Here is a 26,110-nt window from a genome sequence, read left to right on the forward strand (position 1 = left end):
ACTCGAGTCCTGGAGGCTTTACCCAGCCCGGCCCCGCCAGCGCGGCTGGGACGGGCTGGGGAAGCTCCTTTTGGGTGGATTTGAGTCCATTTTTGCTCCCGCTGCTCCTTCGCAGACCCCTGGAGAAGGATGCTCCCGCCTCGACCCGCGGCGGGGTGGGGCAGTGACGTGGGAAAGGTACACCTTAATTAGACCACAGCTTTAATTACCCTTCCTTCAGCAAGGTGGGGTTATGTGGAATCGGTATAATTATTAACCGATATCTTGTCTGCCTTTTTTTATCTTCTCCCGTTATCGATCGCGCGCCTCCAGCCCGGTTTCTCTTTGCCGGCGCTGGGATCGCAGCCGCCCAAATCGGCCCCCAAATCTCCTTTTAGTGCCCAGCTTCGCTTCTCCCTTTTAAAATGGGAAGCGGTTGTGGAAATTCACCTTGCCGCACTTTCCGTTCGTCTCCTGAAAGCCTTTGATCCGGCCGTTAAATGCAAGGAATTAAAAGGACCTGGGTTTTCCTGGGAAAAAAGCAGCCTGTAAAAGCCATTGATTTACCGGGGTAAACACAAGCGCCACCGAGGATTAAAGTCAGGGCGGCTAAAACGGCGCGTGGAGGCTTTTTAGCTCGGCGCCGGCTGCGCGCCAGCCCCAGCGAGACCCCGCGTCCCCGAAAGCATCGCTGGGAATGCCCGGGGTGGGGGATGCCGGCAGCCGTCTGAAACCCACGGCAAGGGTTTCGCAGGTCCCGGCTCAGAAAGAAAAAGGAGAAACCCACTTTTCCTCCTCGGATTCGGCTGGTTTTGGGAGTGGGTGACGCAGGTGGTCCGGGCTGGATGCGGAGACGGAGAGGGGACGGTCCCGCCGGTGGCAAAACCTCCCTGGAAGTAATAATTGGGGTTTGCGGGGGTGTTTTAAGGCATTTTGTGGCGCCTCTTGCAACGACGCACGGAGCGGTGCGGGCGCGGGGATGCTCCTTGAGCCCTGCGGGGACCCCGCCGTCCCCCGGGGCGGGCAGGGTGCCGCGGGTTCGGCGTCACCCGCGGGTTCGGCGTCACCCCGGGGATTTGGGGGCTCGCCCGCGGGCCCCCTCCCCGGCCACGCCGGGGGCCTGCAGTGAGCCCCCGCGCCATCAGATGGCAGCCAGCCCCCGCGCAAGCCCGTAAAGGCCCGTTCGCATCCCTTCATTTCCAATTCCCCGCATGGCAGCCCGTCATTACCGCGACCTTTATCCAAGTTTGCGCGGCGGCTTGGCCCCCATGTTCGTCAGCGGGCGGCGGGACGCTCGTTCGCTCGCCTTCCTCTCTTTGCCGTCGCCGGGTAAACACGGGCGAGCGATCGAAAGTTACGGAAAGTGAACTCCGGTACCAACGTTAATGGGGATTACGGATGTAGAGGCAGCAGGAGAAGCGGCGGCGGTGGCGGGGGGAGAAGCGGGAAATGCATGAAAAATAGAGATGAGAGTTGTCTGAGCGCGCGGCCAGGAGCCGGCAACGTGCCTGCCAGATGCCGTCACGGACACGGGATGCTCCAGCTGTTTTCCGGAGCCGTGGTTTGCTCCAGCTGGGCCACGCCACCAATACGCTTTGGCCCTTCGGCCGCGTTGCTGCCGTGCAGGCGGCGGGTGACAAAGCCGCCCCTTAGAGCCACGTGCCCACCATTCCGAGGGCCACGGCTCGATCCCGGGAACATCGTGCCGGGACTTTATCCTGCTCGGCAGCGCCGGGAGCTTTCGCCATCCCAAAACCAGTGCACGTTGTGGCCGGGCATGCTGGTGGCGGTGTAAAGCCATCCTCATTTCCCATACCCAAATCTTGCCGGTCCCTCCTGGGGATGCAACGAACTGCAGCCGCATCGCCCGAACTTCTTGCCTCAGTTTCCCCTGCCGCAAAAGAGCGACCCTCCCTCTTACGGAGCATCCCATCAGCTTCGCTGTGCTGGCTCCTAGCAAGGGAGCGCATCCCTACGAAGCAAAGCGGTGTCTCAAGGTGACTCAAAGCAAGGAAACGGCGTTGAAACGATGAAAACAGTGGCCGGCTCCAGCGCCGTCCCTCCTAATCCCCTGCCCGCCGGAGCGCTCCCTCGTTGACCGCCGCCAAATGAAGCCGCTTTCAGCCGGGATGTCGAATCCGACAGACCGGCTATTAAATCCGTTGCTTTCATTAGCGGAAACAATATGTTTTGTTTTTTTTAAAACCGCTGCTCCCTGCGGAGCCCCCGAGGGCTTTATCGCCCTCCAACGCCGGCTCCTGCCTCCACCGTCCGGCGACGCGAGCTCCCACCGAGCGCCATCCCAGCGCCCCCGGCTGAAGCCGCATCGCCGCGTTCCCACCTCTCCCCCCAAAATGTTGGGGTTTGGATGGGCGAAGGCGGCGGCGGAGGGATGCCAGCCAGCCTGCCGTACGTCCTGCCATCCTTCTCGCCTCCTTCTTCCTTGCTCGGGAGCTTGCCGGGGCCAACGCCGGCTTCTCCGTGCTCAGACGGCGCCTGGCTCGATGCACCCCAGCACCAAGTCCGGCCCCCAAAGGCGTTACCCGCCTTGAGCGAGCTCAGTCCTGGGCAATGGCCCATGGTAGATGCCCAAACCTCGCGGTGGCCCAGCTCTGCCGTGACCCCACGAAGCCCGAGCCGTGAGCTGCAAAGGTCCCCAACATTTTCACGGTCGTTTTTTTTTTTACACGGCGGGTCTTCTTCTCCGCGGCTCGGACTGGGCACCCGGAGCATTTCTCGGGGAGAAAGGCGGAGAAAACGATGCCGCGACAGCTGGGCCGCGGGTAGAAACGCGTCTCGCCCTGAATTTCACCTCTGCTTTTTTGATTTTTCCTCTTCCGTGGGGATCTGAGCGGAAAATGTGTCCGGTGTCAATCTGCCGGCTGTGAACAAACTGGGAACATCCCTCAGAGCAGAGCAATGGGTTTTGGAAGGGACAGGAAGGAAGGGTGAGCAAGGAAAAGACCATCGACGTGTCCACTGGACGCGTTATTTTGACTGTTCTTCCCCAAATATGAACCAAAGGCGATGCCCGAGTCCAGCTGGCCGCACCGGAACCCCTTTGACTCGGGATGCTTTTGCCTCCCGGTCACTTCGGGATCGTCTCTGTCATGTTTGCTCCTGGCAGCGGGGACGGCTCCTTTCGGATCGGCATCAGCCCCATTTCAGAGATGGGGAAACCGCATGGAGTCGAATCGGGCAGGAATAACCCCCCCGCCACCACAAGAGAGGAGGCTGACGCTCTTCAGCCCCCTAATCGCCGACCCGGCGTGGTGGAATCGGCGTGCTGACGCCAATGCAGCCTGGCAGGAGAGAGAAAGCTGCCGCCGTGCTTTATTTTTTTCCAGAATCAGACCCTTTAACGGGCTCTTTTGCCTCCAGCCACCGGCTGCTGTTCGCTTTCTGGCCCCCGCGGGCTGGCAGCCTTCCCCCTGCCCGTAGGCAGCGCCTGGCACGACGGCAAACGGGGAGACGGCGCTGAGACAATGTGAACATATGCAAATCAGCCAGCATGACGTGTATCCTAAGGTGTTAATGAATTTATAGATGCATGAATAATTATTTGTGAAAAGCAGGGAGAGCTGCGGAGGTCACAGATGGCTGGAGAATAACAAATGCGATCGCATTTAGCGGGGGTGGGGGGCGGAAAAGAAGAGGCACGCCGGCGCTCTGCAGCTAGAAACGCGCCGGCAAAGCGGAGCCGCGGTGGGAAAGCGAGGAGCGACGGCACCATCCGCGGTGCCGAGGGTGGATCTCCGCTCCCCGCAGCTTGGCAGGAGCCGGTCGGGCCGTGCTGGAGCCCCGGGGGCTTGGCCAAGGGTCCGGGCTGGGGAGCCAAAAGGCGGAGGCGAAGCAGCGAGGTGTTAGCAGAGGGGAGCTGTTTGCAAGCGCGGCCGGCTTTTCGTTAACATCTGCGTTAATGAGCTCTCCGCGCCAGCACCCAGCGCGTTAATGACGTTCGCAGCTGATATTAAACTGCAAAGTGTTACCGAACTGTTGTCAGGGGCAAGAGGATCGGAGCAAAGGACGCCGTCGAGGTTGAGCCCGGGCTGGAAATAGCACGAGAAGTTTAGGGAAGGCAAAGGAAGAAGCAGCGGGAGAAAATGCCGGGATGGGGAGGAGGGAGAGCAGGGAACCTTGGGGTGAGGGCAGGGAGCAAGCAAGGGGTGCTGTGCATTGTCCCCCCTGCTCCCGCCGGAGAGGGCTCATTGCCGTTCCTTAGCGAGGATCGATTTTTTTTAACTTGATCCATCACGTCATTGCCAAAGTCCGAACCTCTTATTAGGAATCTGTTCAGCATCCGAAGGCTGGGTCTCTAACGGATCCAACCGGCTTTTGGAAAGAGCGAGGAGGGGGATGAGGGAGAGCAGGGACCCCCGGGGCTCTGAGGAGAGAAGAAACTGGGAATTATTTACTGGGAAGGCCCTCGCCAAGGGCAGAAGACGAAGGGGAAGCTCCGCTCCAGGCAGGAGAGGGGGCTTTGATGTCTTCTCCCTGCCGGGTGGGATGTCCCAACAGGTGCCAAATCTGCCCAGCACCAGGGGCAGAGACTACGGATCATCCCGTCCAACCTCTTGGAGTGCTTTGATCCACCGGTGTTATTTCCAGCTGACGTATCTTCAGGAAAAGGGCCTGGATTTGGCCAGGAGAAGAGGAGAATCACCTCCTCCCGGTCCGGCAGCCGGGTTCTTACACTCTGTCGCGTTACGTCCAGAAGTGCTGGACTTTGCCTCCCCCCCGTTCGCACTTAAACAGCCCCTTCACACCATGCTGTAACCGAGCCACCTCTCAGGGCTCTTGCTGAGATGCTAAAACACACGAGCTCTGTGAACCCCTTCCCGTAAGGCGTTGGGTTTTTTTTTCCCCGGCCATCCAATGAATGTTGTCATTATTTTTTTTTCTCCCCCCCCCGCCCCCGCCCCGTTTCCATCCTTATCGAAACGTGCCCAGCGCAGCTCTGCCCTGCTCCGGTACCAGGCTCATGGAGGGCGCACGTCGATGTGAAATCCCCTTCTGGCTTTGGAAGACAATCTAAGAAAATCCCCGCGACGTCTTGCAAGACCCCTGTGCCTCCCACGACCATCCTCTTCCTCGTTCCCTCGGCAGTGCTAAACGGTCCTTGTACGTCTCCTCTGCTGAGGCTCCCTGCGTGCTTCCAGCCCGGTGGTTAAGGTCCTGAGCGGCATTTGGGATATCTCAGCCCCTCCTCTGGCAGCCAGATCTGGGCTTGGCACTGTGCATCGCTGCCGATACAGACCCTGGTACAGGGTCCTACGGAAGAGGAAGCTCCAAGCTCCCAGATCCTCCGTTCTTCCACCGAGTGAAGCCTTGCAAACCCCGCCGTGGATCTGCAGACTCCTCGGACGGCTTTTGTCCTCACCTTTTACGGCCGCGCAGCTTTCTGCGGCTCCCCTTTCCCTCGCCATTTGTTCGGCTTGTCTTTGTCACCTACGGCATGACACCGGCAAGCGAAAGCGAAGGCGAATTGGGGCTGAGACACGGGGAACGGCGGCGACACCAGCAAGAGGAGTAGCCTGCGGCCGGGCTGCAAGGACGCGTCGGTCCGTGGGCTGAAGCTGAATTTCCTGGGCTCTCGACCATCAGCATCTTGCCCTGCCCGTTGTCTTTTGGTCCCCTCAGGCCACAGGAAGGTGACACCTCCCCGGTTACTGCAGCCCCAGGTCCAGGTTGGCCCCAGACCCCCGGCGTCAGCGATCTGCAACCAACTGTGTGCACGTACGTTATTTTTGCAGCTCGAACTCTCCAAAGCGCGTCCAGGAGAGCGCCGTTCTCGCCGGCTAATTAGCTTATTATTACGTTGCGCTCACCTATGGCGTGTCTCCTTGCAGTTCGCACCACGTGAGGTGGCAAATTTGCTTTGCAATTAGCCCGGCGGGCAGCTGGGCTACCGCAATAAACCTCTCCCAGCTCTCCCTCCTCATTAGCAAAGTTTCACTCGAGGAGCTTTTACGGCAGGAGAACGTGTATCTCGAGAGCGCGATTTTTTGGAAGAGCATCCTTGCCTCGAGTGGGGATTACAGCACTGAACTACATGTGCCTGGGCTCGTTACCACCCGACACCCACCCAGAGGAATTGCGTATGGGGAGAAGAAGTAAATCCTTACCATCAGCTGCTTGATGGTTGGGTGCTCCTCCGTCTCCCTGCCCGAGGCCGGCTCCTTGTGCACGATCTCCACGCGGATATCGTTCTTGGCGGAAACCACACCTTTCAGATCTGGGCAAAGAGCGAGAGGGAGAAGGGATTAGGTGAAGGCAACCGCGGAGCGTCCTCAGGGGACCCCGCTCATTGCCGAGGACGGCCAGCAGGAAAATTAACCCCGGCTCAGCAAGCGCACCCGAGAACCGGGGCCGGGGCGGGGGGACGGACAATATTTGCATCGCCGTAAGGTAAACCCTTCAGCTCTGGGGAGCTCCGGTTTCTGTTTTAATTCCTTTGGGAGCTTGGTTAGTCTCTGCCGCGCTCACGGTGCTGTTAACAGGGGCTGGGCTGCAGCAGGGCTGCTCAAACAGATGGTGGGCTCCTTGGCCAGACGGCGTATGCCGGGGGAGCGCGTGAAATACCGCTCCTCAGGGACGTGCCGGCTCTCCCCTGGCACCGGGAAGCCCCTGAGAAAAGCCTTCTCCAGGTTTGGGATGCGGATGCGTACGGAAAAGGCCAAGCAATGAACGAAGACGGAGCCAGGGCTTTGGGAACGACAAAATCATCCCCGCCTGCCGCCTGTTTTTAATGCAAGGCAGAGAGAAACGTTTCTGGAGAGGCTCTCTGCCTTCCCTGAAGGTGTCAGGCGTGCTTTGAAGAAGTCATTTTAGCAAAATTAAACCAAAGACGCCGAGCAGCAGGAGGAGAAACGGCCAGGCGAACGCGAGATGAAAAGCAGAGATGGATGCCAATCTGAAGAGCGAGATCTGAACAGCTTTGAAGCCGGGCTCCAGCCCACGATCTGGCTCTCACCTCCCCGCATGGCTTGCACCAACCCTCCCGGACCCAAAACCGCCTTGAACCGCTGGGTTCGACAGATCTACCTCCAGCAGAAGGAACCGGCAGCGCCCTGCACCGCCTGGGTCCAGCGGAGGCTGGACCACGCAGGGAGACGGCGATTTTATCTGTCAACCCAACCGAATCCTGCAACCGAGCCCGGCTTGAAGCTCCATCCTGGAATTAATCCACCTCGGCATCCTGTGGCCTCAGTATCTGCAGCCCTTCCGCCACCCACAGACGTCGCCAAGCCCCAGGGTGCAAGGCAAAGGGTTTCACTGAGAAGATGTTACTGCTTTTTCTTGCCTTTTTTTAATTTTTTTTATTATTTTTTTTTATTGCCGGAACCACGTTCCTGGTGCCGGAGCCTCCGCATTTAATCACGAGGAGAAGCTAATTACTGTCTCGCACATCCCCTCCCGGGAGCGTTCCCCCTTAAATAACGCCGGGCCGTTAAGTCACCAAAGATACAACAACAGATGTGCAGTAAAGTCTTTTTTTTTTTTTTTTTTTTTCTTTCTTTTTTTCTTTCCCCCTTTTCTAGGTAAGAAAGAGCCTCCGGGCTCAGTGTGTCTGCACCCAGCGCTGGCTTCTGCTCCGTCTCCCCAAAGCAAGGCCAGGAGTCGCCCCCCCACCATTAGCTGCGGCCGGTCGCCGCCGTCAGGAGGTGCCTTCTCCAGCCTTAACTGCTGGGTCACCTTGTCCCCCCTCCGCCGGGGCAGCCGTGCGGAGCCGTCCCCCCGCAGCCTGCCGGCGGGTTTTGTTTGCAGGGTATTGTTTTAAACGACGCAACTGCGCTCCGGGATTTGTCCTGAGAGAGGCATCCTGGTGGGAAATGCGTCCCTCCTGCCATCCAAGCGCTCTGCTGGTCCCATCGCTCCGGAGCTGAGCCCTGTAAGACCTCTTGCCGATTTCACACCGCTGACCACGGTGAGAGCCCTCTCCTCACCTCCTCAGATCCACTTTGCATTCGCGCCCCCAAAACTGGGACAAAACCCCTCTACGCTGGGCCAGCCGAGTCCTCCCCTGCGGGGTCTGGCACCCTGAGTGTCCCTCAGGGGCTGGTTTAGCTGCTCCCAGCTCCCCCCCAGAACCAGGGACGGACCCTGTTTTGGCAGCTCCAAGGGGCTTTTGGAGCCAACTGATGGGGGACCAAGTGGCCCTACTGTCACTTGCCCCCAGAATTTCCTTCGTTGCCATCACGGCATCCCACTGCTCCCGAGCCATCAGCCCCGGCGAGCAGCCGGCAAAGCATCTGGCGTCTCCAGTTGGGTCCAGCTCCCCGGGAAAGGCTGAGCTGTTCCTCCTCCTGTCTCTCGTTGGGGAGGGAAGGGAGAGAGATGGGGGAGGGCACCTTTGCTGATCTCTTGGATGATCTTTTACTGCTCGCTTGCCCTGATCCCAAAATGAAACGGCAAAGAAGCCCGGGGACCCGCCCTCTGGTCCAGGGCTGCTGTAGACCTATTCCACCAGGACGTGGCAACCAGGGACTCCGCAGCGTCTCCTGCGCTGCGGGAGGCGCCGAAGAACGAGCGGCGGTGCGGGGGGCGCACCGGGAAGATGCCCAGATCCAGCAGCTTGTTCCATATAAGAAACGAAAAAGTCCTTTCTGAGCGGGACAGCACTGGAAACACGGCGGAGAGGGACTGCCATGCCACCACCTCCCCAGCACCCCCTTCCCAGTACGTATCCTCCCATCCCTAGGAAGGAAAACGCCCCTTATTCCTGATTTACCGCTGGGAATCCAAGGGCGGAATCACACAAGGCATTTGGGTGGGATGGGGTTGTCCCCTCTCGGAAGAACAAACCCTCCTTCTTCCCCCAAATCCTCCCCACGCTTCCAGCTCGTGAGGGACTCTAAAACCCGGCACCCGCGCCGCGTCTTTGATCTGTTGTCGCGGCATTAGTGGTGAATCGTTACGTCCTGTGGAGAACCCCGCACCGGCCAGCTACGTCAAACAAAAGGAAGATGATGAACCCCACGCTCTCCCCGGCTCCGAACGACGCGGCGGGGGGAAAGCACGGCCGACGACATCCCACCGTTGACACCGCAACACGGCTTGGCCCCCGCTCCCTTCAGCTGCTCGAATTGCCCGTGGCTGCTGAACGAGCTCCGCGAGGTTGGATTGGGTTGGATCCTGGGTCCCGGCCATCGGCAATCCCCCAAAAAGCGAGATTAATGACTGCGCCCCCCGCCCCCCCCCGCCTTTCATTTGTTAATACTCTCTAATGGAGGCTGCAAGAGTTCAGAGAAAACAGGGGATGAAGCAGGGAGAGGCATCGTTATCGCTCTTAAAATTAAACACATTTCTGCCGCGGGAGGCCGTGCGTTCATACCCAAATCCAGGAGGAGCTCGGCGCCTTTGATTGCTTTGCAAACGATCAAGAGAAACAGGGGGAAAATAAGCGGAAAAGGGAAGCGGCTGGGTTTCCTGGCACAGGCACCGGGAGCCTGGCGCCGCGGCATCCGTACCCGCGCGGCCCCCGAGCCGGCAGCACCGTGGAGCATCTCCTCTTCCCCCTCCCGGTTTGACGCCTTTTCGTTCAGCCACCGATCCTCCTTTCCTTTCCCGGTGGTTTTTTAACGAAGCGCCACGATGCCATGCTGTTGACCCTTCCTTCTCCTTCGCCTGCGTCTCTAATGCCGCTTCGACTCGTCTTCCCACCCGCGGCCCGGCTTCAAAACCCACACGTCCCACGTAAAACCCCTCAGCTGGCTCTGATTTCCCACTCGGAAACCCGCATTTTACACGGAGAAAACGGCCTCGAACCAGAAGCAGAACAGAGAGCACGAACCGAGGAGGGTTTTTAAGCACCGACGCGGCGCGGCGAGGATGACTCTCGCCCTTGGACATCAGGATTTTTCCAAGGGAGGGATTGAAAGCAGGTCCCTTCGCAATCCCAGGACACCCCTGGGCGCTTCCCGAGCTGCCCGCGCTCCTATCGAGGCTTAGCGTTTAACCTGCCGTATTTTCCCACCTGCTCCGGAACCCTTTCCTTTAGCCGCCGAGCGGCGCCGACCGCTTGGTAGACCAACGCGAGGAGCCGGTGGCGCTGGCGTCACATCCTTTAAATTCAACCTCGAATTTCTTCGCGGCCCACTCTATCCCCCCCCCCATCCCGCCCTCCCCGCCCCAGGTTTCCTGCCCGAAGGGATGCAGCGGGGCCGGGGCGGGGGGACGACACTTACTCCTCTGGGAACGGGCACAGCAGAAGGCGACGATGGTGGCCATCAACACCAGGAACGCCACGCCGGCCCCCACGGCCACTCCAATGATCACTGCCATCGGCACCGACTCTGCAAGAGGAAGGAGAGGGAGCATGAAGCCGGGATGAAGGTCGGAGAGGGACCTTCCCCCAAGGGACCCACCCCCGGCTACTGGAAAGCGGCTCGGTGACGAGCCTGGGGCGGGTTTTGGGGCCAAATGGACCTCCTTCCCCGCTCCCTCGTCCCTGTGCGGGTGACGCTGGCACGGGCCGCCCGTGGGACACTGGCGCGCGCTGCAACGTGTGCAAGCCCTGACCTCTCTGTGCCTCAGTTTCCCCCAGGAGGGCGAGAAGAGGAGGGAGCCAGAAGAGCGGGCTAACAACTGCTCTCAGCAGCGCCCGCCGGGTTGATGAATGAGTACCTCCACAGGATGCAAAGGGCAAAAGGAGACGGTGTGTTGATATTATTAAGAAGAGAATTGGCATCAGAGCAGGCTGGGAGAAAGGTTAGAGCCGGGACGGAGGGACGGAGTCGGGCACCGAGCCTGCCTGGGAGGCGGTAGCTCAGCCGTCTCAGCGGGCGCTGTCAAGCACGGACGGGTTAATTAACCCAAGAGCCATCGCTCACAGCCTCTGCCTGTTTTATAGCCCAATCTCCCGCCTTCTCCCTCGGCTTATCAACCCCTGAGGGTGCTCCGAGGACCGGGACCGTGCCGGGGATGAGCCGAGGCCGGGCGGCTGCGGCGGGCGAGGGCCGGGGACGTGCGGGCTGGGCTCGGCCCGGAGGAGCAGAGCTCGCCGCGGAGCAGGGGTTACGCGCTCGCCTCCTTCTTTCTGCCTACAATAACTTCGCAGGCGGTTTTCCCGGCGGGGATTTCAGACCGCGGCTCAGCCAACAGAGCTGATTTCTTTGCGCGGGTCCGGGCAAGGTGCGGGGAGGGTGGAAGACGAAATCACGTTTGGGGTGAGAGGGTCAGATTGGCAGCCCGAGAGCTTTGTTATCTCCCTGCTGGGTTCCTCCGGCCCCTCAAAGCACAGCTCCTGCTTAGCGGCAAGCGTTGGGTGGGTGCCCGCCCTCCGGATTACGGCCAGGCAGCGCTCCCACCCAGGACACCAAAGCTGTGGGTACCACAAACTGCCTTCCTTGGCCGGGGTGACCAAACCGCATCCCGAAGACCCTCTTCCCAAAAGCAGCAAATATCTACGGGTGCCCCATTCCTGTCCTTTCTGCGAACCCACAGCGGTCCGAAAGAGGGGTGACCCTTCCCGGGATGGCCGGCTAAGCTGGGTGAGGGTGTCCTCACCGCCGGTTTTCGCCTTGGAAACGGGTTGGGATGAATTTACGGAGAAATGGATGCAGAGGAGCGGTCGCCTTTCCTCCTCGCCTCCGCAGGCTGGGGACGTGGACGCTGCTGGACTGCGGGGACACACGGGCGACCCTGCTGAGAAGCAAAGCCCGGCAGCCCGACGGCTGACGCTTGGAAAGGAGGAAAAGGCAACCCTTTCTCGTTGTCCCCTGGCGTGGCGGAGCTGCTGTTGAGCACGAATTTCATCCTGAGACCAAAGATGCCTTCCTAAGGGCCGTGCCTCCTTACTGGGGGGACTGGGAGCAGACATAATTCCAGCGGCATCTTTCCTGTGTAGCCGGCAAAGGGTTTCTTCACCGCTGCCTAATCCCAGCCGGGGCGGGGGAGCTAAAAAAGCCAATTCACGTCCTCCTTTAGCAGCGGCCATGGGGTCTCCCGGCTCCTGAGCCCTACTTTGAGAACTGTGGGGTGATAAAGAAATGGTGCGAGTTGAGTTTAGCCTCTCTGGCCCACATTTGCTCTAAAAAGAGCCTTTCATCCTGCTCAGCTTGTTGTTTCAAGTGATGCGGTTGGCGGTTCACGCTGATGCTTTTCAGTTTCGGGCTCGCTCGCGAATTTTCTGCCTGGGCCCGCTGGTCCCTTGGCGTGTCACTCGTCGCTCAGGCTGGGCCACTGGCGACACGAGTCGCTACCGAGCAGACCACCCAACTGCGCGGGCTCAGCACGGCGGTGCAGGAATTCCCCCGGGGGGGAAAAGGCAGGTCCCTTGAGTGCTCTGCAGCCTAGAGCTGGGGCTGGTTCCGGCTGCACCAAGGAGCTTATCCGAAAACCTGCACCCTCCGACGCACCCGCCGAGCCGCAGCAAGAAGAAACCGGGATTTTCTTCTCCGGGTAGCCTGCGGCCACCTGCCAGGCAGGGCTGCTGCCCATGGTGGTAACTCGTCGCGGGGTTTTTGCAAGCGCTTGGATCTCCCAGGGGACCACGGAGCGAAAGGGTGAGGAGACAGGAGACGGAGGTCGGCTTTGGGGCAGCGCCGAGCGACGCAGAGCTGAGCGAGGAGCAGGCAGTGATGATGAATGATGATGATGATGATGGAGGTTGAAGATGACGGAGGCTGGGAGCTGGTGGAGGATCAGGCAGGGAACGGGGTGGGGAAAGTGCCCGGGGCTCTCCTGGGCTGCAAAAAAAAGGCGACTGCGAAGGGGCAGCGCCCGGGACCAGGGGCTGGGGTGGCAAATCGTCTCCTGATGACAAGGGCGAGCTGACGAGGAGCAGTTTGCTGGGTACGTGCTCCCCTGTGAGCCCCGCTCCGGCGCAGAGGACGAGGCAGCCCAAGGGCAGCACATCCCGCAGCATCCGCCCAAATATCCTTTCGGCCCTGCTCCGGTTGCGACGGATGCCGGCTAGCGCTCTCCCGGGATGCTGAGACAAGCCGATGTCTGCGGATGACCCCGGAAACTTCTACTTCTCCCTCTTTTTTTGCCCTGGAACAGCACTTAGGAGGTCCCTTTCGCAGCACTTTTAAACCGCGGCTGCGTAATATATTATGTCCCTCTCCGGCTGGGGAGCTGGGGCACAGAAAGGCGGCATTGGTTTGCAGAGCGGGTCAGTGGCAGCGCGGAGACTGGACCACTCCAGCCTCCCAGTCCGTGCCGTGCCGCAAGTCACCGCCCTGCAGCTTTCCTACACCCCTTCCTGCCCTGCCCGGACCTGCCGGAACGCTGCCGGGGCCGGGAGGAGGACGTCGAGTCCTCAGGTGTGGTAATGGCTGGGGACAATTCACCTTCACCGTCAGCTCATGATTTCCATACCTGCTTGAATACCAGCTCCTGATTTCATTTCCGTACCTGTTTGAAAATAAAGCAAGTGTCCACAGCCTTGCACAGCCCAAGCGCCCACGCCGCTCTTCCTGAGCGCTCAGCCCTCTGCTCCGCGCGCAGGGATGTCCCCGTGAAGGGGATGTCCTCCGCCAGCCTACGACATCCTCAGCCACCCTACGGCGTCCCCCTGCCCAGGGCAGGGATGTCGCCTCACATCGCCCTAGCAGGGATGCTCGGATCTCGCACGCGGAGCCGGCTGTGGACTTGGATGCTGCGTTGCCGGCTCCGACCCGACTCGGCTGCCCGGCCACCCTCCGCCGGGACCCAGGCTCGCCGCCGAGCGCTCCCGCTGACTGGCAGACGACCTGGAAAAACCACTGGCTCTGTTTGCATTGGAAGAAGCCCAAGGCTAATTTTAAGGGGTTCATTTAGCTCTGATTTAATCTGGACGGCAGCCTCGCCTATAAATCACGGCTTAATGAGAACAATCCACCTGCCTGCCCTGGCATTTAATAAAATAGAGGAGAACTGGAGTCCCTCCAGGAGCTAAGTGTTCCTCACAAAAGCCACCTCCCTCCTTTGCTACGGAGAGCCCCCCCGAGTGGAAAACCCCCGGCCATCCCGAGAATGGCTCGAGGTGCCTTCGAGGCTGGCTGGGTAAGCTCGGCCCTGCAAAAAACGTGCTGGCGTCGTGGCTGGCGGCCAGGGTCTAAGGTTGCCACCAGCCCAGACGCCTTCCTCCCAGTCTCTCCCATCCTCGTGGAGCAGTGGGGTCTGGTAGGAGCAGCCGTTCCCGTTTCTCTAAGGTTATAAATGATCCTCCAGCCTGTGGCAGCGGCATCACCTTGTGCCGCGGGGCAGGGAGCGAGGGGTGCGGTATCGGCCCGTGCCCTCCAACTTCAGCAGGACAGGCGAAGTGGGACAACACCGTATCAAGCAGGGACTTTGCGGGGCTCGTCCCACGTCCCGACCCTCTGCCAGGACCAGGCACCCCAAGGATGCAATCCTACAGCTAGAACGTTTTTCACCGTCCTTCCTAGCTTCCTCTTCGACATCCCAAGAGCTTTTCTGAGCGTCTCCTGCCTCTCACAGCGTTTCCCCACTCTTACGGCCCGGCCAGGTGCTAATTCCCGCTGCCCGACAGCCCCCACCGGCTCCTCAGCGATGCCCACCTTGCTCTTTGAGCCGGATGATCTCCGTGTCGGAGCCGAAGCTGTTCCAGGCCGTGCAGTTGTAAATGGTTTGGAAATCGGCCCGGACGATGTTGCTGATGGTCAGCGTGGAGATGACGCCTTCATCCGTGCTGACCGTCTCCACCGTGTAGCGCCCAGAGGTCCCAGACTCCAGCACGTTCTCCTTCCAGGACCAAGCCTGCCAAGCAAGAGAGGGGTCAGCCTGGGGCAGGTTTGCCCCCACCGTAGGGCACCCGAAGGTGCGCCGGGCACCCACCACGCCCCGCGGGACTCTACTCACAATTCGGTCTGGCGGCGGGGTGCTGCGGATGAAGCACTTGATCTGCCCTTTCTGGCCGTGCAGGGCGTGCTGCGTCTGGGTGCTGGAGATGATGGGCGGCCCTGCAAGAGAGAGGAGAGGGCTGCTGGCATCTCGCACGGGTGGCTGCAACACAAGGTATACTGGTGGTGACGGGGGGGGCGGGGGGAGTGTGTTAGCGGAGCCGTGGAGGGACATCAGGGTCCCCCTTTTTGGCTGGGGAAGGATGGAGCAACAGCTCCTCCTGTGATGTGGAAGGACCCAGAGTGGGGGCTTTGCTTTAAGCTTCCGCTGGGTTTTTTTTTTTTTTTTTTTTTTTTTTTTTTTTTTTGGCAAAACCCCCACGAAGCACCGGGGTCTCCCCACCTCTGCCCCCACCTCCCCGGCGCTGGGTGGCCATTAAATCACCCGGCAGAAATCGCCTTGATGAACCCAGCCTCTGAGAAGGGCTGTTTCTTCCCGAAAGAAAGCCCACCTGGCGTTCCCCCCCCACCCTGCTCTGCTCTCCCGGATTTGTTAAGCAACCATCACACTAATTGCTCCCCAGGGGCTTGAGGAAGCGGTGGGAGGGCAGGAGGAGGCACTGATGGGCAGCTGCTACCTGCAAGCCACCCACCAGGGACCCGCCATCCGCCTGCTCGGCGTGGCGGAGAAATTTCTGCTGGAAAAACCTTGGGACCCCATAAGGTGGGCTCTGTCGCACCGCTTGGATGCCGGAGGAGCCCGGCCTGGCTGGGAAAGGTTCTTCCCGAGCGATACGAGGCCGAACGCATCGGCTGAGCCGGCTTCTGAAGGGAAATGTCCGTGTCCTGCCTTGGTGGGCATCCCGAGTTGGGAGAAAAGGGGCCGGAGAGGAGAGCGTGGGGTGGTGGGATCAGCGTGTCCCCCCCACTCTTCCGCCAGCCACCCGAAGAGGGGATCACCCCATGGGGGCAGCGCAAGAGCTTGGAGTCCTAATTGGTGTTTCTTAGCCTCCTTAATTAAAGCCGATTTGCATTTCTATGAGTGGCTTGCTGCTGGCAGAAACGAAAACAGCAACAAGCTGGGCTGCGGGATACAGGCAGCGGGGATGCAGGCAGGCAGCGGGATGCAGGCAGGATGCAGGCAGGCAGCAGGCAGGCAGTGGGACGCGGGCAGGCAGCAGGCAGCGGGATGCAGGCAGGCAGCGGGATGCAAGCAGGCAGTGGGATGCAGGCAGGCAGCAGGTAGAGGGATGCAGGAAGGCAGTGGGATGCAGGCAGGATGCAGGCAGCGGGATGCAGGCAGGCAGTGGGATGCGGGAAGGCAGCAGGCAGGCAGCAGGCAGGCAGCAGGCAGCAGGCAGGCAGTGGGACATGGGCAGGCAGCAGGCAGGCAGCAGGCAGGCAGCGGGATGCAGGCAGGCAGTGGGATGCGGGCAGGCAGCAGGCAGGCAGCAGGCAGGCAGCAGGCAGGCAGTGGGACATGGGCAGGCAGCAGGCAGGCAGCAGGCAGGCAGCGGGATGCAGGCAGGCAGTGGGATGCGGGCAGGCAGCAGGCAGGCAGCGGGATGCAGGCAGGCAGCAGCATGCAGGCAGCAGGATGCAGGCAGGCAGGGAGGAGGCAGGGGCTGGCAGATCTCCCCTCACCCCAGCTCAGCTCTTCGGGATGTTCCCTCTGGGTTGTGGCTCCCGGTTTTGAGTCTGTCACGGGGTTCGTCAGAAAACACAGCCTTGCCGCCATGCCCACCCCTGCCGACGTGCGCTGCCAGCACCGTCAGGCTCCGTACTGGCCGCGCCGAGTGGAAAAGCCGCAACAGGAGTTGCGACCAGAGGCCAACACACCGCTGGGGACAACCTCCGCGGGGTCTTGAGCCCAGGTCTCCGGGATGCTCGGAGGAGGAGAGCTTGCTGTGCTCATCCTCTCTCCCATCGATCCAGCCTTTTCCCGTTTTTTTTCCCCTTTCCCCCCTGCAGCTGAGGCGTTCCTCTCAGAAAAGGCGCAGGAATTTAGGGTAAAGCGGGGAGAAACAGATTCACCCGCGTGTTCCCCATCCAAATTTGCCGATTTCTGAATTTGCAGAAGGCAACCAAAAATGTACCAAAATGGTAAATTCTTCGCTCTGGTGCATTCGTCCGTTCCCCGTCGCAATTATCCCGTTAACACCTTCCCGCACCGAACTTCCACGACTCCCCAAACACTCCCCAGCGAGATACAGCCCTGTCTCACCGACCAGCGACCAGGAACGTGGGTCTGGCAGCTCAGGAAATTACCGCCGTCCCGACGGGTAACAGCAGGAGCTGTGGGCGAAGGTCAGGACTTGTTTTGATGCCACGGTCGTAGCCGCGTGTTAGCGGGAACTTTTGTGCCCCTTTTTTAGCAGAAAAAGGAAAATAAAAAAAAAAAATAATAAAAAAAGGCATTTTGGCGTGGTTTTCTGCCCAAATGCTCTTCTTTGAGATGCTCCCAAGGTGTGCATTCGTGTTCATCCATCTCTGAAAGCCCAGCTTTTGGAAGTGTTGGCAGGGATCTCAGCCGATTCCTTGCTTTGCCTCCCTTTAGGAGGATGCAAACGGCACTTTGCCCTCCTGAGATTCCTCTTTCCAAGCATGCCCGAGGTGGCGAGATCTTGGCCTCGGCTTTCCTTCCCCATGTCTGGAGCAGAACCGTGCCGACAGGCAAGCGACGGCCCCAAACGCGTGCTGGGGCTTTTTCCTCCCGGTGGGCCACGCGATGGGGGACCCATTTGGTCCTCTCATCTTTCCGAGGGTGGCACAAAGCACGTGGGATGAGCTTCTTGGCTCGTTAAAATTTGCTTAGGTGGTCCTCCTGCTCGCCTGCCCTCATCACTGATGAGCCCAAAGCCAATGGAAGCAAAAGCCAGGCCTAAATAATAATAATAATAAAAACCCAAACCCATCTTCTTTCTACTTCAAGGGTTGTGTGTTACTCACAAATTCCAGAAGCGCTCCAAGACTGGGTGACGCTCGAGAAAAATGGCTTCATAATCATTAAAAGGATCATTTTCCCCAAGGAGAGTGGGTTTTAAATGGCCCAAATGCCAACGGCTTTGGGTTTTATTATTGCTTTAGGAGCTCAGAGTCGAAGGCTTATCATCATGATAATGGCCTATGACTAAAGACCATTTGTGAGATGAACATGCCCAGAAATAATAGCGCCGAGTTGCAGCCTCTTCACATTCGGGGTGGCGTTTGATTCTCCACCAGGCTCTGGCTCCTTATGAAAGCTGCCAATCTCCGGCTTGGCATTCAGCGCTGAGTGCGAGACAGCCCACGGGCAGGAAAAAGGCTTTATACGACGATGTTGCTATGGATATAAATGATGGAGCTATTGGTTGCTGTTATTTTTAGCACGCCGGTGCCAATTTATTTGTGCGGTCCTGGCGGCTCGCACAAAAGGGAAGGCAGCTTGCTGACTCGGGAGCCTTGGAGGAATGAAAGGACGGCCTCGACTCCTCCAGCCTGCTCGAGCCCACCTGAAGCTTTCCTCCCAAGGCCTCACAGGGATGGAAACGGCTTGGCAGGAGAGTTTGGTTTAACTCCTTTGCTTCCTGCAGAAACCCCGGGCTGGTTCGCGCTGCCTGGCATGGCGAGGGACCGCCCCCAGGTCCCCATCTCCAGCGGTGGTGGAGACACCCTCGGTGAAGCCCTCAATGGGCTGCTGCAGGCATGAGCTGAGGGGACACCACGACGTGGATGAAAAACTGGACATGAGCCGTCAATGCGCGCTTGCAGCCCCAAAAGCCAATGGCATCCTGGGCCGCATCAAAAGAAGCGTGGCCAGCAGATCCAGAGAGGGGATTCTCCCCCTCTACTCTGCGCTGGTGAGACCCCACCTGGAGCACTGCGTCCAGCTCTGGAGCCCTCAGCACAAGAAGGACGTGGACCTGTTGGAGCGGGGCCAGAGGAGGGCCACAAAAACGATCCAAGGGCTGGAGCCCCTCTGCTGGGAGGACAGGCTGAGAGAGCTGGGGGGGGTCAGCCTGGAGAAGAGAAGGCTCCGGGGAGACCTTAGAGCGACCTTCCAGTACCTGAAGGGGCTCCAGGAAAGCTGGGGAGGGGCTGTTGGCAAGGGCATGGAGCGATAGGACGAGGGGCAACGGTTTTAACCTAGAGCAGGGCAGGTTTAGATGAGACATTAGGAAGAAGTTGGATCAGGTTGCCCAGAGAGGGTGTGGAGGCCCCATCCCTGGAGACATTCAAGGCCAGGCTGGATGAGGCTCTGAGCGACCTGATCTAGTTGAAGAAGTCCCTGCTCACTGCAGGGGGGTGGGACTAGATGGCCTTTAACGGTCCTTTTCAACCCAACACATTCTATGATTCTGCGATTCGATGATGTTCTCCTGACCCAAGCAGGTCAGCCCCTGCTCTGCTCCCAGCTCTCCAGCAGGCTGGCCTTGCTTGTTGGGGTGAACCCCAGGCAAACGAAATCCTGAATTAGCCACCCGGGGTTGTCCAACCCTTCTAACAAACCTCTTCTTGCAGAGTAAGATGGGCAGCGGTTGGTGGTCCCTGCTCAGCAGCCCCTGCCAAGCCCGGACGATGCATCGACAGACCGTACCGCGGGCAATCCTGCCGTGAAGGTGACCTCGGGGTGCTTCTCCTACCGGGGCGGGAGCTTCAACCGGGTTTGTGTGCAGCCAGCAGCATCGAGAGGCTTTGGCCGTAAATCCCACTGCTGCTGATTTACGACGGCACCAAGAGCTCCTCGCCTCCTTCTTGCCTCTCCTGCTCCGGCCCTGCCAAACGCTGCTCGTTTGCATAATCCTCCTTCCCATTAACGAGACTCCTCAATCATATCTGCTTCCTTTCAGGCCGGGGGCCTCGCGCTCTGGCGCGGGGACGGGCTGCTCGCCGCAACCGCAGAGGTGGCCAGCGAGGCGGGCGGTGAGGAGGGCCGCGAGACCCGGCGGCAGCGAGGGCGGGAGGATGCTCTCCCACCGCGGCATCACGCTGCTGTGATTTCTGACCGGTCCGAGAGCGGATGGGCTGCTACAGGTGGGACTGCAGGCTCGGATGGGCCGGATGAAGATCCCTCAGTCGGGGTCTCTGTGCTGTCGGTGGGACGGATCCGCCCGCGTGCGCTGATCGGAGTCTGTGCAGCCAGCCCAGAACAGACACTTCTAAATGCCTAATTTTACTGTGACGAATCCCAGCCCGTGGAGAAAGGCACCCAGTAATACCAAGACAATTGTATCACCCTCTGGATTTAAAATCACTCGAAAATATGAGGCGTTCAACTTCCTTCTCAAATTACAGCGGAAAAGACTTTCAGCAGAATTCATTAGCTGGATTAGACACACTGTGCCGTGCTCCCGGAGCTGGAGTTCCAGCTGCAGGACGGGATGCCAAGCCCCGGTGCTTGGTGGACGTCAGGCTTGGGGACGCTGCTCTGGGGCTTGCCCATCAGGATGGGATGCCAAGCCACGCTGCTTGGTGGACACCAGGCTTGGGGACGCTGCTCTGGGGCTTGCTCACCTTGGTTCTCCTTGCTCGGAGAGGCAGGAGACCACCTCAACCTGGAGGTGTGGGATTCTCCCTTGGTGTAGGGATACAACACTCGTGACGGCGTGTCCCAACGTCGTCACCTTGGGGTTGCACCAAAGCCCAAAGCAGCGGCACGTCCCAGTGGGACGGGATGCTGCTTGCAGTCGGCTCCGGGGAGATGCCCGAAGCTGAGTGGAGAACCTTACGGCACGGATTTCCCCCGCGAGGCGAAAAGCTCATCAGCGGCGTAAGCTGCAGAGCTCCCGAGAGCGCCATTTTTCCATGCCACACGCTCCCAACGGCCCCGAGCCTGCCGCGCGCTTTGCTCCGCGTTCCAGGCAGCCGCCTGCCTGGTAGGTGTCAGGAAAGGCGCAGGGTCTTTGTTTGTGCTAATTTGTTGCTTTGTTTTCCAGGAGCTAGTTTAATTGTAATTAAAACCCAGCAGCCGCCGGGGAAGGAGCATGCAGGCGCCGAGGAGAAGTCGAGGGAGTGGTTGGTTTTCAGTCTCCTGCCGCGTTGCCCTTGGCTTCCCTTTCTAGCATTATCTGCATTTAAAATTAACGCTTGCTGCTGCCCGTGCGGCTTCCCGGCTTGTTTTCTTCTCTTTGTGACAGCGAGTGGCGAGTGAAGCCTGCCAGTTTGTCACACAGGTGAGAGACAACGCAAAATTCATACTCTATTTATACCATTCGCAGCCCGCCTGGCTCTTTCCTTGCCATATTTAGGCCAAAATTCATTATCGGCTGCCGCGGGGTCCTGGCCGGCTCGTCGTTAAAATTCCGGGGTTCTGGAGTGTTTCCCAGCCCCCGGGTGCGAGTGAGGGTCCGGGGCACATCCTGACACGGCGCTGGGCCAGCCCCGAGCAGCCAAGGAGGAGCTCGTGTCTCTCCCAGGCATCCTCACGTGGGCTCTGCGAGAATGATTAGGCTGCCGGTCTCGGATCCAGGCTCAATTCCCAGCTCTCCGGCTGTACAACGGAGACAACAGCGCTCTCCGACCTTGCAAGGGCTTTGCAAGATAAATCTATTAAAGATTTAAAGACGCCAGCTCCCAACTACTCAATAAACCCCTGTTGATAATAAGGAACCAAGTGGGTCTTAGATAATGTTAGGGGTTTTTTTTTGGTTTAACCCATGCATCTCCAGGCAAACGGATGTAAAATCCAATTTATTCCTATTGCCTGCAGGGCACGGACCCTCCCTGATCCAACCGCGGGTGGGATTTGCTCTGAAAGCAAATATCCGAGGGGCTAATTCGGCAACGGGAGCTGTAAGAGCAACGGGAACAAAGCAGTACGACGGCGGGCCGGAGTAGCAATAGGAAAAGCAAGAGGTACCATTGACTGTGAGCGTCACCTCCCGTTCCCCCGCGCCCACCCGCGGCACCACGGCTCGGCACACGTATTTCCCAGCGTCTTCCTGGCGGACGGACTTCAGGGTCAGCTTGTTCTCGTTGCTCAGGACCTGGAAGAGAGGAAGGGGTTGCTTTCGGGGGTGGGGGGCTGACGGGAAGCAGAACAAGACACACGCGTTACGGGCTCAAGGGCAGCCCCGAGGAAATGAAGCAGGTGAGCCCAAAGCCTGACACGGCATGGAATTATCACTTATTGCTGTCGACCGAGGAATAAAGACACAACCCAGGTTTTTTTGGGGGAAATGTAAGACCTGTTCCTATTCATCTGAAGTTTTACAGACCGCAGTTTTGCAAGAAGTTCAATATACAAGAGAAAAACGGGTGACCACGAGCCAGCAATGTGCTCTCGTGGCCAAGAAGGCCAACGGCATCCTGAGGGGCATCAAGAAGAGCGTGGCCGGCAGGTGGAGGGAGGTCATCCTCCCCCTCTGCTCTGCTCTGGGGAGGCCACATCTGGAGCACTGGGTCCAGTTCTGGGCTCCCCCGTTCCCTAAGGACAGGGAACTGCTGGAGAGGGGACAGCAAAGGGCTACCAAGATCCCGAGGGGACTGGAACACCTCTCTTGTGAAGAAAGGCTGAGGGACTTGGGTCTCTTCAGTCTGGAAAAAAGACGACTGAGGGGGGACCTTATCAACGCTTATAAATACTTCAAGGGGGGGTGACAGGAGGATGGGGCCAGGCTCTTTTCGGTGGTGCCCGGGGACAGGACAAGAGGTAACGGGCACAAACTTGAGCATAGGAAGTTCCACCTAAACACGAGGAGGAACTTCTTCACCCTGAGGGTGGCAGAGCCCTGGCACAGGCTGCCCAGAGAGGTGGTGGAGTCTCCGTCTCTGGAGACATTCCAACCCCGCCTGGAGGCGTTCCTGTGCCACCTGCTCCGGGTGACCCTGCTCTGGCTGGGGGTTGGAGGAGATGATCTCCAGAGGTCCCTTCCAACCCTATGGTTCCATGATTCTATGAACGGTGGTGGCTGCAGCGACACAACAGCCTTGTAACCTGGAGCAGAAAAGCTTTCCAGAGAACCACACTCCACACTTGAATTTCCATCTTCCCGGGTGCAGGGGAAGCTGCCAGGATTTTCTCGGGAATTTCAAACCCGGAATTGGTGGGAGACCGATGTGGAGAGCTGGCAGCCCCCTGGGAAGAGGGTCAGGGAAACCTCAGCTGCTTTTGGCAAGCCCTCCCCACACACCGGCTGCCCAACGTGGCTATCAGCCACGCCGCCCTCCTGCCCCGGCGGTGCAATTAGCAGCTTTATTAAACCTCGAAAATTGCTGAAGCGGAGGGATCTGGCTGAGGCTGTCAGCAGAATCCCAGCGCTGGTGGTATTTAAGAAAAAAAAAAACGAAAACCAAACCAAACCACATGGCTGACATAAAACAAACAGCGGCTTTCGGAGCGATGCGATTCCCCGCTGGAAACTGGTGCCTGGTGGCTAATTCCTCCCGGTTGCCCTGGCCTCCCTTTGCTAGCCCGTCACCTCTCCCTCCTCCCAGCGCCCGCTTGCCTCGTCAGCCCCCTCCCACAGCTGGTGCCTCCGGGAACCAGTGCTCGTGCAAAGCCCCGAGGGGTGGTTGGACATGGATCTGGGTCTCCCTATAGCAAGAAGATGGGGGTCGGACCCCTAAGCTGGCACGAGGCAGAGGGCAGCGAGCCTCAGATCCCTTTTAAACCCACTGTTTTAGCACCGATTGCGAAAAATGTCCACGCAAACGCCTCGGCTTACTTGGCCTCATCCTCTCCGGTGGCTCTGATTTGTTTCCTTCTGGGAAAGCAGGAGGAAAGAAGGTAAATTTTTATGGGAGCCTGACCTGGCTCCGGAAGGGGAAGGGAGTGGGGGAAAAAAGCAGCCCCGCTCCCACGTCCCACCACCACGGCCGGGCGCTGAGGGGCTTCACGCAGCAGCATCCCCCGCCAGCGCCCCTCGGGGGAGACGCAGGCGGCTCTGCTGGCCAGCACGAGCATCTCCGCCGGGTTAATCCTGTCCGTCCTGAGCCCTGAGGTGCTCCAGGTCTCCTAGAGGGAGCCAAATGAAAAGGGAGAAGGCTGCTCTGCCGGTTAGCGAAGGCCAGCCCCGACGCTGGCTTGGGCTGGAGCGCCAGGGTCAGGAAACCCTCATCCTCACTGTCCACAGCTCCTTTCAGCCACCCTGCCCGCTCCAGCGGCTTCGAGAAACCGAAACAGCAGTCTACGGTGTGAGAGCGGTGCCCGTAACGGGAATAACCCAGGGGAACGTCAACTGCAGCCGCGGGAGGGGAAACCACCCAGGGATTGTTGACCCGCTGGGATTCCTTAGCTGATTCGAGCCGTCAGCTCGCCCAAGTCTGTAATTATTTCCCAGGAGACGGCCCTCGCTGAGGTCATTATGGTTTGGAAAAAATACCCCAGTTAATGCCTCAGCGTCCGCTCCCCTCCTCGGTCGGTGCCCGGGGAGCGACTCGGCCCGTTCATCTCACTCCCGGGCCAGCCCTCCTCTTGAGCGGCGTCACTCAGCTTTGCCTCATCGACTTCAGGCCCCGCCGAAGCCGAAAGATGCTTTTCAAACTCCCACCTGAGAGTTTCACGTCTCAGCCCTCCTGTAGCTCCCTCATGCGGTTTTGCGCAGCCCTCCTGTCTGTAAAGAGGGGATCAGAGTATCTCGCGCCTCCCCGGGCCGGCTGAGCCGTGCTTAATATTTGCAAAACTCCTTACGCTTTTCAGGACAAAAGAGACCTGGAGAAGTCTGCTGGGCCAGATCCAGACTCCCTCCGCCTTCGTCAGCCTCCAGCCCACAGAGGAGGGGAGCTGGGGTGAACGTGGTAGGATGTGAGCTCTCAGCTCTGGAGGCCAAAAAGGACCATCCCAGAAAGGAGCATCCCAAAAAGGACCATCCCAAAAAGGAGCATCCCAGAAAGGAGCATCCCAGAATGGAGCATCCTGGAAAGGACCATCCCAAAAAGGACCATCCTGGAAAGGACCATCCCAGAAAGGTGCATCCCGAAAAGGACCATGCCAAAAAGGACCATCCTGGAAAGGACCATCCCGGAAAGACTATCCCGGAAAGGACCATCCTGGAAAGGACCATCCCAAAAAGGACTATCCTGGAAAGGACCATCCTGGAAAGGAGCATCCTGGAAAAGTGCATCGCAAAAAGGACCATCCCAGAAAGGAGCGTCCCGGAAAGGAGCATCCCGTAAACGACCATCACGGAAAGGAGCATCCCAGAAAGGAGCATCCCAAAAAGGACTATCCTGGAAAGGACCATCCCGTAAAGGACCATCCTGGAAAGAACCATTGTGGAAAGAACCATCCCAGAAAGGACCATCCCAGAAAGGACTATCCCGGAAAGGACCATCCTGGAAAGGACCATCCCGGAAAGGACTATCCTGGAAAGGACCGTCCCAAAAAGGAGCATCCCAGAAAGGAGCATCCCGAAAAGGACCATTCCAAAAAGGACCATCCTGGAAAGGACCATCCTGGAAAGGACCATCCCGGAAAGGACCATCCCGGAAAGGACTATCCCAGAAAGGACCATCCCAGAAAGGACCATCCCAGAAAGGACCATCTTGGAAAGGACCATCCCAAAAAGGACCATCCTGGAAAGGACCATCCCAAAAAGGACCATCTCGTAAAGGACTATCCCGGAAAGGACCATCCTGGAAAGGACCATCCCAGAAAGGAGCATCCCAAAAAGGACCATCCCATAAAGGAGCATCCCGGAAAGGAGCATCCCAAAAAGGACCATCCCGGAAAGGAGCATCCCGAAAAGGACCATCCCAGAAAGGAGCGTCCCGGAAAGGAGCATCCTGTAAATGACCATCCCGGAAAGGAGCATCCCAGAAAGGACGACACGCAGGCAATTTGCAGAAGCGCCACCCGTCAGCGAGAGGTGACGTGATGCTCTGGCTTCTGTCCAACCCAGCCCATCGTCACGGGAATGGATTCTCCTTCTACTGGGACTCTTTGGCAAACACCTCCTGTGGGCGAGAGCCGCGTGCGCAGGGGCAGGGGCAGACAACCCACCGCCTCGGTTCCTCTGTGGCGGCGATGGCACTGGTTTTCAGGAGTCTGCGTTTTCCCTTTGCCTCTCCCAAATGGGACTCCAGGCCCGACTTTCCAGCCTGCCATCCAAATTCCCCACGGATGCACACACGCTTATATCCAAAGTACTGCAAAGGCGATAAAGCCTTTACTGTTTCATCACAGAATCACAGATTCATAGAATTGTCTAGGTCAGAAGGTACCTTTAAGATCATTAAGTCCAACCATTGACCTTAACACTGCCAAAGCCACCACCAAACCATGTCCCTCAGCACCACGTCTACATGTCTTTTAGATACCTCCAGGGATGGTGACTCCACCACTTCTCTAGGCAGCCTGTTCCAACGCTTCACAACCTTTTTGGTGAAGAATTTTTTCCTAATATCCATCCTAAACCTCCTCTGGT

General features: G+C 58.9%; 1 protein-coding gene across 9 annotated transcripts in view; it reads right to left on the reverse strand.

Annotated features, from left to right (window-relative positions):
* The window catches only part of KIRREL3 (kirre like nephrin family adhesion molecule 3), a 357,155-nt gene that overhangs the window by 2,802 nt on the left and 328,243 nt on the right, over window positions 1-26,110 (reverse strand). For 5 of the 9 annotated variants that reach the window (XM_074560968.1, XM_074560969.1, XM_074560966.1 and 2 more), the window contains 6 exons: window positions 21,604-21,730; window positions 14,785-14,885; window positions 14,484-14,682; window positions 13,303-13,338; window positions 10,167-10,274; window positions 6,105-6,214 (listed from right to left, as the gene is read on the reverse strand). In XM_074560968.1, coding sequence (XP_074417069.1) covers window positions 6,105-6,214; window positions 10,167-10,274; window positions 13,303-13,338; window positions 14,484-14,682; window positions 14,785-14,885; window positions 21,604-21,730 — 681 coding nt within the window. The remainder of the gene's footprint in view (window positions 1-6,104; window positions 6,215-10,166; window positions 10,275-13,302; window positions 13,339-14,483; window positions 14,683-14,784; window positions 14,886-21,603; window positions 21,731-26,110) is intronic. The other 4 variants (XM_074560972.1, XM_074560971.1, XM_074560967.1 and 1 more) reach the window with 2 other exon arrangements.

This window comes from Larus michahellis, chromosome 17 (assembly GCF_964199755.1).
Source record: "Larus michahellis chromosome 17, bLarMic1.1, whole genome shotgun sequence".
NCBI classification, from domain to species: Eukaryota; Metazoa; Chordata; class Aves; order Charadriiformes; family Laridae; genus Larus; species Larus michahellis.